We start from the raw sequence: 11,851 nt of genomic DNA, 5'->3' as shown, positions 1-11,851 counted from the left end.
TATATTTGATCCAGTTGGTAGATAGGCTGTTATTTACACCATAAGGTGCACAGTTGATATAAAGGGACACCTGGTGGTTTAAAGCATGTTATTGAATTTCAATATTTTTAATATTAGATATTAATACGATCCCTATAAAGTATATTCATTACTCGTTATTCTCTACTAATTGTTAATTAAAGACTGTATGTAATGACTATTTTTCACATCCCTTTCAAGATTTCAAGATTTTCTAAGGTTTATTGACATATCATATAGGCCTACACAACTGTGGTGTAGTTCTGCACTGAATGAAAAACTTGGTTGCAGGTTCCTCAATAGTGCATTACAAGACATCTATCAATATGTGTGCATACCTCCAGCAATGTTAACTATGTTGAAGCACTTATTTTAACTGATATTATACATAATGTATTATACTCTTATGAGATGTATGTAGATATTTCATCTCCGGCCCTTGTCCGTATTGAACAATCAATAAATAAAGAACACAGAATTGTTGAATATAAAACACCAGAATTTATGTGATTATACTAAATGATTTTCAAATAACACAACTGCATATTTAACTGTTACACATGCTGATGTAACGCAAATGTTCCACTTGGGATCAATAAAGTATATCTTATCTTAAGCTGATCGATGGCTACTGCCATATTTGCAAAATGTGCCTCTGAACCTTGACAAGTGCATGTTTCAGGCTTATCAATTAATGTAATGTAATGTTATCACAGGGGTCACACACATAAGACCAGCTGTTAAATAAAGCTCTTCTGACCTTAGCTGGCATGTGGGTATATATATTAATACTGCCCATAATGGGCACCATTTATTAATTATATGTTTTAATGTGAGTGTTTCCTGTCCCCTAAACCTCCAGGGATGTACACAGTTTAATACTGGCAACTTCTTATTATGGGAAATACGAAAACGTCTTTAAAACTACAACTCCCAGTTGAGACGTGCCATAGAGAACATGTTGCGAAACAGAATAGCCAGCATGTGTAGTTCTGGGGACTGGGTGGGGAGGGGGGGACGCGGTGGACCCGTTCAAATCCAGTTTTGGACAGTCTGCCGTGGTTCCATCCCATTTCAAGTGCTGTTCGAGAATCGGCTTAACCCTCGGAGCACACTCTCCAATCACAGAGCTTGAGGACTATCACGGGGTTTGTCAAGAGCACATGGTGTAGTCCAAACGATAGCTGGGGATTCTGGGTAGTGTAGTGTCTTCTGCCATCCTTTACTCCTGGGAATGGACGCTCACATTACCTTTAAGGGCAGCCGACATAAACGAATGCCGTGCTTCCATGAGCGTCAAATCCCGATGCAGATGGGAATACATTGCAATCAGTTGAAAGCTATTTGTGTCCCTTTATGACGCTGAAGGAGCCTAGGAGCGTCACAATTGGACGCCACGGACACTGACCAAACGTCGCTATTGGACGCTTAGGGAGTGAGAGTGTGTTGGTAATTAACAAGGATAATCTGGTGTTTTTTAGTCGATGAGTAGTGCAGATATCACTGTAAAATCAATCGTCAGTAAGGGGAATACTTACTTCCGGGTGTACAATTCTACGTTATCCAATGAGAATGAAAGCTCTCATTGCCTTTAAGGGCAGTCGACACAAACGAATGCCGTGCTTCCATGAGCGTCCATAGAAGCATATGGACATCCCGGAAAGCTGAAAATTGACACTAAGGGCCCTCCCCTTGAGTTGAAAATGGACGCTAAGGCCCCCCCCCCCTTGCGAAAAAGCCGGCAGGGGACTTGACATAACGTCAACATAGGCCGACCTGGAGTGAGGATGTGTTGCTTGAACACTATCATCAGAGTAATGTGATCTAATCAATAATTAAAGATTCAGCCTAGAACACGAAAGCACATGGCTACTTAACATGCAGAATGACGTCATTTTGCATGCTAAGTAGCCATGTGCTTTTCTGGGGCTAAATATCAGTAAAACCGATTTAACCGGTAAAAGTTCTTTCAAAATAAGAGTCCAGATCTTATTACTATCAAAATAACAGTGCAAAACGAAAACTTTACCATAGGAAAATATTGGCATACAAATATAATCACTTCTCTAAAAGGTAACTTATTTAAATATAGTTAGACATATTAAAGGTAATTTACAATAATAATAATAATATTAATATTAGTAATAAGCTTTGTATTTGTATAGCACCTAAGAATTGTAGCCAAACTCGCTTCACAGCAGTTCAATAGACAGATTAGTATAACATGACAGGATAAAAGCAATGTAGAGGAGCAGTTTCAACACATATATCCACAAAGGGTTAATACATGAAGACTGTGTGACTCGGACTTGACTTGGACTCTTCTTAGGTGACTCGGACTTGGACTCGGACTCGAACATAGGTAATGTTGACTCGGACTCGACTCGGACACTCCTTGGGTGACTCGGACTTGGACTCGGACTCGACTACGACTCTCCCTTGGTGACTCGGGACTTGGACTCGGACTCGAAGAGTGGTGACTCGAGAGTGACTTGGACTCGTGAATTGGTGACTTGACTACAACACTGCCACATGGCATATAGCAGCAACGACATATAAAGTGCACCCCTATTAAAGTGCATTTAGCGGTGATTATACGTCTGATTGTTTCTCAACCATTCTTTGAGTTGATCTTTAGTGGACCTCACAGTCTCCTCTGGTTTCTGAGTGCAGCGTCCAGTGTATTTTTTGTGGATGAATTCCCCTAAGGGAGGGAGGGGGGGGGGGGGGGGGGGCAGTCCATGTAAACATTTATTTTAAAAAAGCACATACTTTTAAAAGACTTAAAAGTGTCAAAACTCAAGAAATTGTGTTTATCAAGGATGGTACAGTGGAGCGAAACCTTTATCTAAATGTTTGGTGATTAGTTTTGACACCCATTTCTCAGTTATCTTAGATAGCTGAGAAATGATATCTTACTCATAATGTAATGTAACCAGCGGCGGTGGTGCTGCAGTAGCTAATGAGCTGGATGGGGAACTCCAGCTTCATTGCATCCTTTTAAATCACCATATAAGGCTTTGAACGCTGCACTGATGCGGCTCTGGGTCTCCCTGTCTGTCGCAATGATATCTGAGCTGTGGATTAAACTGTAAGTGTTTGCTGCTGGGACGTATTGCAGTATAAAGTGACGATAGTTATTCTTTGTATCCAGACACTGACTTGCCATGAGCTTGATCTGGTTACAGTGTATTATTTGCACGCTTTACATCAAACTGCTGTGTTCAACGTGATGTTCGTGACATCGGCCTACCAGATACGCAATCATGCGTCGTGCTTCTATTTATTGCACTAACAAGCTATTTTTAAACAGGGGTGCATCAACGTGATTTTTACTCTGACAGAGAAGACAATATAAATAGATACAGAGATCGTAGTACTTTCATGTCCTTTTCAGAGATGCCATCGTGTCAATGCGCAATTGCGCAGCCAGGGAACCCTGAGCTGTGAGACCAGAGGCAACAGAGGGGCTTCAAGATCACTGCAGCGCCACACTCCTGCTGAACCCCATTCCCATGAAACAGACTTCCAAATATCCTCTTTGTGATCTGGTGAGCATCCTCTATGAATTCCCTGAGATTGCATCGTGGAGGCTGTTTGGGGTACCGCTTCAATTATTGAAGACATTAGGAGCCTGGGGAGGGTAAGCATGGCTATGTATACACAAATATGTTGTGACTGCAACTCAGGATGACAGTTCGCATCAGGACTGCGGATGTTCTCATGAAAAGTCTGGATATTTTAGAGGAAGCACGATGGACGCGGCGGACATACTTGCTTCCGTTTTGGTTTTGGGGATTATTATCGTATCGTTGCTGTCCAACGTTGTGGTGCTGATCTGCTTTCTTTATGACCCGGAGATCCGCAAACAGGTACCTGGTCTGTTTATTCTCAACCTGACGTTTTGCAACTTGTTGCTAAGCGTGTCCAACATGCCACTAACTCTGATCGGGCTCATCACCACGGGCCATCCCGGAGGCAGCGACTTCTGCCAAATTGTGGGTTTCCTCGACACTTTTCTCACCACTAACTCCATGCTCAGCATGGCAGCTCTCAGCATCGATAGATGGGTGGCGGTGGTATTCCCTTTGAGTTACCACTCAAGAATACGGCACCGGGATGCAGTGTTAGCGTTGGCATACACGTGGATACACTCGCTTTGCTTCTCCACGGTGGCCACCTGTCGCTCCTGGGTTGGGTACCATCACCTTTACGCATCGTGCACTCTCTGCAATGTCAGGACGAGGGCAGCCGGGACGCAGTTCATCATCTTTACCGTGGCTTTGCACTCTCTCACTTTCCTCCTCACGCTGATCGTGCTGTGTGTAACCTACCTGAAAGTGCTGAAAGTTGCACGGTTTCACTGTAAACGCATAGACGTGATCACCATGCAGACGTTGTTGCTGCTTGTGGATATTCACCCCAGGTAAACAATCACTAGAAATCGATTAAGTGTAATACATTTTACCATTACCTTTACTTTTTGTCCTACATGTGAATCCTTTCAGAAGGAAATGTTTTGATACTTTGCCAAAATCAGAACATGCAGACATAATGTGTGCTTAAGAGACACATAGTGACCAACAGCAGAGGATGTTGTTGTAATTTATCTTATTTAACTAGTAAACAGTGCTCAGTGGATTAGTTAATATTGAAAATTAAGCATTTTCTGTCCCTTCTTCATTCAAAATATATCCTTTTTGGGGAAGTTTGTTAGACAAATGATCAGAGAAATGTCACCCCAGATTATTGCACTGCAAATTATTCATTATATTAAATCAAAAGGTTATTTTTATTATTTTTATTTTAATTATTGTACAATTTAACTATAATCAAAGTGTTTGGTTATGTATGTTATTTGCATTCATATACTGTCAATATACTTTTAACTTCTTTAAAACACAGAATATATGCATACAACTTTCTGGGGCATCCCTCTTCAGGCTATACATGAATATACAAAGTGCTCCAGTGATGATGGTTGAACTTCACATTAGCATGTCCCATTAAGGTCAGCAAGACCTTCCGCATTGTTTTGCACTTCAATCATTTGCCATCCATCTTGATTCAGTCAAATAATGAAACTTTGAATTGCTCTTTCACATTTACATAATTGATATCTGCGCAGTGTGAAATTCAGTGTAATCATCAGAGATAACAGGGCACACGTCACTGCTTTCTTCACGTCCATCCCACATGTTTTTCTCCATGGACTGCTTCATTATGTTTGCATGTCTCTGATCATGCCTCCTGGGTAGATAATGGTGCATGTGTGCTTTGGCAGTGTTCGCCAGAAATGCTTGGATGAGCAGAGGCAGAGGAGGCAGAGGGCCATCAAGAAGATCAGTACTTTCATCGGCACATTTGTGGTGTGTTTCACCCCCTACGTCATTACAAGGTGAGCAGAAATGTATCATATTGTAGGGTTAGGGGCTTTATAGGGAGTTTCTTTTAACAAATAGTCTCAAGGGGATTTAACAGTTTAATTCTGCACATTTTGTCATTTATTTATGAATAATTTGAATCTTTTTCAGCTTCAAAACTAACTCTCCCAGGATTTTTTTTTAATTCGATTTGGAAAGAGTGACTGTGGGTTTCACTTACCTTGTTCTTGCTAATGTGCTTGTCTTATCATCTGAAAACAGAAGGTGATAATGATTTTCTATGCTGTCTTGTTATCTTGTAAAATGTTTAACTGCCTCCTTTTCATAATCTCACAGTTTCTTGGTTCTGCACACGTTTCTAATCCTTGTCACTGAGTCTTCAGAACTGGGTAAATACACGGGAGGGAGAGAGGCAGGGAAAGAGGAAGATAGCAAATGAGTCAGAGATGGTATCACTGGCTCTCATTAGTATTAGTCTCAGTATTAGCGGTGGCAACCTGTCAGAAGCTGTTAGAATTGTGCTTTGGAAATAAAAAGGAAACGCATTAGGAACAGTGTGGTGGTGAGACATGTTAGACTTAAGGAGATCACGCTAATTAAGAAGATGGATTAAAGACATAACAAAGCTCCTGTTGCTTTTCACTTTGTCCTTAATTTGATTTAGGACTTAAGATGTGTCAGGCACTGAAATTGGTGTGAAAGTATTTTGACAAGGAAGAAGTCCAGAATCTAACACCACTCAGTTCAGATTTCCCACAGAAGTGTTGACATTTAATTGAAGTGAAATGACTTTTACACAATGACACAGCACTGGGGGAGGGTGACGGTCATTGGCTTTAGCACCACTTGCACTTATCTGAGAAAAGGCTTGCATGGATGGTGTTTGACTTTATTTTTGTCTTTTTGTCTTTATTTGAGGTAGAATTGTAGAGCTCTTCTCCCCGTGGCCTATAAGTCCTCACTGGGGCGTGCTGTCCAAATGTTTGGCCTACAGCAAGGCAGCCAGCGACCCGTTTGTCTACTCTCTGCTGCGTCACCAGTACAGGAAGACCTGCAACCTGCTTGCTAACAAAGTCCTCAAGAGGAGTCCACTCAACTCCTCCTCCCTCAGGATGGAGAACACTCCAGCGCGGTGCCAAAACAACTCCAACACGACCAACAACATCCAACCTACTGCCAACAAACCAGTGTGCCCGTGAAGGTCACAGAGAGACTCTACTGGGCTAAATGGGTCTTTGATGTTAGATGTTACTTTAAGTTTAACTTAGTTCATGAGACAATCAACATAATTGATCTCTTTTGATGGTGTAACATCAGGGCACACTATTACCAAATTATTTGTTAAAGGAAAAGGCCTTCAAAATTACGTATTTTTCTTATTCAAATACAATGAAAAGATAAAAAACCACGACGCAACGTTCCCAGCTGCCTGTGGCAAACCAAGCTAATGTGTTCCTACAGAAGATATCGTTATTTAAAAATAGGTCATAAATAAATATTGGGTATGAAAAACGCAAAACATTTAGCTGTTCACACAGTTAATTTAAAACCGTTCTTTAAAACAGTAGTAAAAGGGACTTTGTAGAAAATGGACATTGACAGAATATTAACACTAAATAAACTACAATGCCCAGCATGCAAGGAACAAGGAAGTAATATATATATAAGGTAATATAGAATACCCTTTAAAGAAGTATAGATGGACCATTTTCTAGGACGTATTTGTAGATTGTAATAAAGTGTAATACTGTCCGCAAAGATTTAACGTTTCTAATGAGATAATTTTGTAGCATACTGGTAAATGTGTTTCAAATACTTTGTGTACCATGTAAAGTAACCCTTTGGTGACTCATTTGGTAATTATGTCTTTAAATACTCGATCCAGATGTTAACAGGAGTGTAGCCCCATCTCCAAATGTCAGGACACAGGAGCTTGTTACTCCTGAATATTTTAGCAGGTCTTAACTATTACCATTCTCTGATGCTTAAAGGTTAGATCAAATCAGTACGGCATTACCACGTGAATAAACCCAAGAGTATTTTCATTACCTCAAGTATATAAGGATATTCACATCATATAAACAATGTTTTACATCCCACCTGAACAGAATGGCTGAATATTTAAATTCAAGTGTAACCTCTGACCTCAATGTTGATTCTCTGGCTGGATAAAGGGAATGGATGCTATAAAATAGATGGTCATTTAGTCGTGTTTTATGCGCCGCACTGATGGTTTAATTGAAATTACTGTCTGTCGTAGCTGTGAGGACTGAGTTCTAAAGTGCCTTTTAAACTATGAGCTCTCTGATTTAATCCAAGCACAACAACACAACAGACCAAACCATAACATCATGTTGTTTTCTTGCTATTCTGTACTGTGGTTGAGAGTGATGATTTAGTGTGTTATGCAGTTTGGTCATATTGTAAGAAAGTTATAGGTAATGTTTATTTTGTAATACTGCCTCATTGTACTGTTATATCGGGCAAAACAGGGTGAATATTATTTGAATGCTGTAGCAACTATTCAGTGATGTGTAATTAACATTCCAGCTCATGCCGTGATTTTGAAAAAATTGGTAAATCAGGATGTTGTGTTTTTATTTTACTGTGACAGTGAAGCCTTTAAAAGGCTTAAAATCTATTTATTTTTGTCAAAACTAAATACATTTGTGATTATATTGCAATAAATGCTGTGCATTTTGACACTTTAAAACCCTACGACTGTCTTTTATACATTTATTAATTGTTGCTATTTGACTTCTAACAATGCATAGAACAGTTCAGCTTATTTTTACTTAAACAATGCTTTCCAAAAGACAATGTACCAAATCTTAACACCTTCATCCGCCCACGCTGATTAAGGCAAGGAAAGGAATAATTCATTTGAAAATCATTTAAGATGTGATCCACCCACCACTGCTGCTGTGGCACCAGAACAAAGACTTTTCACAAAAGCATTGGAGCTTCAAGTTAAAGGCTGTTTTTAATAGTAGAGCTCTTATAGGGAGTGGGATACAAAGAAAATTAGCCAAGAAAAAGTGAGGAAAGTCGGCTTTACCTAAACAAGTTGGGAGCTGGGAAAGTACGAAGAGAATATCGAAATCTGCATCCTCCATCCTCCTCATTTTCTTCATAAACCACATTTCTATCCTCTATCCAACACGACCACTCTGTTTAAACCGCTGTTACCATTCAGCCACTTTGATCAAATCGCCTGAAGGAATACTCATTCTGTCATCAAAAACGTGAGACAATTATGACTTGTCACGCATCAAAGATTTCTCATTATTCACCAAGGAAGGCAAAAGCTGCATTTGTTATATCATCGTATTCAGTAGTGCTCGCCAATCAAGGGCAATCAGTGGACTGTCTTCACAAAGTTTGGAAGGATCCCCAGTCTGGAGGTGTGTGCTCATTTAATCTCCTTGGGAGACTCAGTGAGTGGGTGAGGCTGACACAAGCCTGCCATACACAAAACACCCTGCACAGACCTTGTGATTAAACCACAGCGCGTAGGAAGAACAAGAAAGCAGACGAAAAAGGCAGAGAAGACGAGTGCGATGGCTGACTTAATACAACCCCCATGGCGGAGAAAGTGTGTTTTCTCCCAGACTCGTAACGGCAGTCCCCGCAAAACATCACAGGCTGTCAAATGTCTCAGTTGATATTTGATATGCTAAGTATCTGTTGTGTTTCATGAGCTATATTTGCACAATTATATGAACAAAAACATATGTTCTACTTTACCATTGAATATATTAAATAACATGCAATGCTGCCACAAAGACTCAGTGCAGCCATTGTCTGTATGTCAAATACAGACTTTCTGGACAAAAAGAAAGATACTCGTGTCTCTAAATGATGGAGGAGGAAATAACTGGCCACAGTTCAGATGCAAACCTCAGACAATACACACAAACATGTCCTGGCTGGAACATTAAATAATTAAATGGGCATTTCTGATAAGTATTTTCTAAATATCTGCGTTGAAAGTAAGTGGCTCTCAAATTAACATCCAGATTAACTGGACCCACCCATGCACAGCAACTTTTAATTAGTGGCAGCAACACTGAACTGCATAAGTAATTAATCCTCCATAAGTCACTGAGAAAACCAAACTGATTTATCTTATTTTAATTTCTTAATGCCAGCAAAAGAGCAAACAAGGCGTCTCACTGCACGCACTCTTAGGTTTGCTCATTAATCATATGAATACATAGCAGGTGTTCAAACATCACAAATCACTTGATCACAGCAACCAAAACATGAAGTGATAATGAATACTGCAAATATGTCTTTTAATTTTGTATCATGGTGTCATTTACTTTCAGTCTTTTGTTTTCTTCATCCTTATCCTCTGACAGGCCTGTCTATAACTCTTCCAGGGGGCCGACTGCAGGCATGAAATGCGAATCATGGGAATGTTGGACCCAGATATCACAGTATTCCCGACCCCTCGAGCAACGACGTGATGTACTCACTGGGAAAATTAAAAAAAGAACATCTATTTCTGTTCAGGAATGCTGTATTTGTTTTTGCGAGGGTTGTAAAAATATTGTTTTCTTTGTCACAAACGTATTTTAACCAATGTTTCCATGGTATCACAGCCTACAAGGGAAAATCTCCAACCTCTGATTTAGGATTTGGATTAGGAAAGGACTTTAGATTATTATAGTCATTGATCCAACATGTTTTTAAAAAGCTTTCAAAAGCACAAATATCGAAAAGATAAGAACAAAACCTGATTCACAGGCAAATCCACCATAAGGGTAAGGGTCTGCCCCAAGGCTCCATGTCACAGCAAAAACATGCCTGCATAAAATTACATTGTAATCCGGTTCAAAAGTCGTTAAGCCATTTCATTCCTAACCACAAATGCCAGCCTGCTGCTGACACTAAGGGAGGGATCAGTGGATAACCAAAGAGATTGGGATTCATCCTTTGGGGAAATATCTGCTCCAGATGTATTGGCAATTCACTCAATACTGTAGATCTTAAAGTGCACCTATCATGCTATTTGTAGGCAATAGCATGGGTCTCAGATATATAAAAATATATAAAAAACATGTCTATGAAGTGTTTTGCTCAAAATACCAAACAGATCACCCATTCATTATTTCTGAAACAGTTTGGAGCTCAAAGGCTTTCTCTCTTGCCGGTTATACCACAAGGTGAGTTCCTTTTTATTTCCTGCTTCTTTGCACAAATGCTCTATGCAGTACAGGTTAGCTCTGAGTGTTGGCGATGCTAATGTAAACACCGACCATATTACGTCCAAAACAGTCGGGCATTGTTTCTGATAGAGCCGTGGGTCCACATTTCCGATATTACGTCATATCGGATGCAAATCTGGATCAGCTCCGTTGTAGCGCCGTTTTTAGAGATGTGGGTACGGAGGAAAAGAGAGAGGGTTTTATTTTCTGACGCTGCGTGAGTTCCCCGACACACCGGGGACACATATTTATGTATAAAAGACATCAAAAAGTGCATTTTGCATGATAGGTCCCCTTTCAGATATTTCACCAAAAAACAAAAATTGCATCCTCAAGGTGTCGTAGGAGAAAAGGTCAGGGGATCAATTGAGACAGTACAGGCTTCATCCTCTGGGGGCTGTCTCTATACAATTTCATGGCAGTTCATCATATAGTTGTTAAGGTGTTTGTATCGATCTGTGATATACGTAGCTAAACATCTAAATGATTAATTTGGGTTTTGATGACGTTGGTTAAAAAAATGACCAGAGTCAGAAGATTATACCCAATTTCACTGAATTAATACATTTGCTTTGGAGCAAAGGTTCTCCCAAAAAATATACACCAGTAACACTAAAGCACATTAAACCTGGTTGGGACCATTTCTTTATCCTACAGATTTGTCAGTCAAATTCAGAATCAAGCATATTAACTTGTGGTACACCCATACACTTAAGTGTATGCAATTGATCTGATTCATCCTGATCTCCATTCAAGCAGCAAGCAGCTGGCAGCACTCTGCACACCCTAAGCACCGCACTGTTCCAGATTTAAAGCATTTAAGTCCCTTAAGAGCCTAATCGAATATGGCCTTTACGTGAGTAGATTAGTGCCGAGCCATAAGATCTCTATAAGATCCACTTTCTAGGCAATTGGTTAAGAATGATCAGCAGACTCTAAAAGTAAAATATATGCTTTGAAAGATATAGAGGTTTTGCATATATGGTAGATATAAAAGTCTCCACATTTAGTAACTGTTTTGACAGTACGTTTTGTGTGAGTTTGACACAAGAGACAGATAGTGAGGGATAAAGAAAGACAGAAAGTGTAGGAATGGCTTTCAGTTCAGAGGCTGTGCCTAAAAGTGTAGCTTCACTTCTTATATCAAATCCACAGCAGAGCAATGCTGCTTTGCATCCAACAAGAGCGAAAATCCAGAGGAGGATAATCAGCAACATGTTGTAGGATAAAAAATGC

The 11,851-nt window shown here is 39.9% G+C and overlaps 1 protein-coding gene across 1 annotated transcript; it reads left to right on the top strand.

The window, feature by feature from the left end:
* The first annotated feature begins 3,615 nt into the window (after positions 1-3,615).
* On the top strand, positions 3,616-8,062 carry LOC117441785 (G-protein coupled receptor 26-like). Its single transcript, XM_034077795.1, has 3 exons — positions 3,616-4,444; positions 5,303-5,416; positions 6,325-8,062. The coding sequence occupies exons 1-3, from the start codon at positions 3,774-3,776 to the stop codon at positions 6,599-6,601; spliced, it is 1,062 nt and encodes a 353-aa protein (XP_033933686.1). The 5' UTR covers positions 3,616-3,773; the 3' UTR covers positions 6,602-8,062.
* The last annotated feature ends 3,789 nt before the right edge of the window (positions 8,063-11,851 follow it).

This window comes from Pseudochaenichthys georgianus, unplaced genomic scaffold (assembly GCF_902827115.2).
Source record: "Pseudochaenichthys georgianus unplaced genomic scaffold, fPseGeo1.2 scaffold_1984_arrow_ctg1, whole genome shotgun sequence".
NCBI lineage: Eukaryota > Metazoa > Chordata > Actinopteri > Perciformes > Channichthyidae > Pseudochaenichthys > Pseudochaenichthys georgianus.
The sequence above is the reverse complement of the archived record's forward strand: the minus strand, read 5'-3'. Positions and strand labels throughout refer to the sequence as shown.

Bases quoted from the DNA above. Each gene is read 5' to 3' on its own strand.
- LOC117441785 (XM_034077795.1), top strand. From the start codon at position 3,774: ATGGACGCGGCGGACATACTTGCTTCCGTTTTGGTTTTGGGGATTATT. The intron at 4,445-5,302 runs GTAAACAATCAC...GTGCTTTGGCAG, and splicing joins CTTGTGGATATTCACCCCAG to TGTTCGCCAGAAATGCTTGG. The intron at 5,417-6,324 runs GTGAGCAGAAAT...TATTTGAGGTAG, and splicing joins ACCCCCTACGTCATTACAAG to AATTGTAGAGCTCTTCTCCC.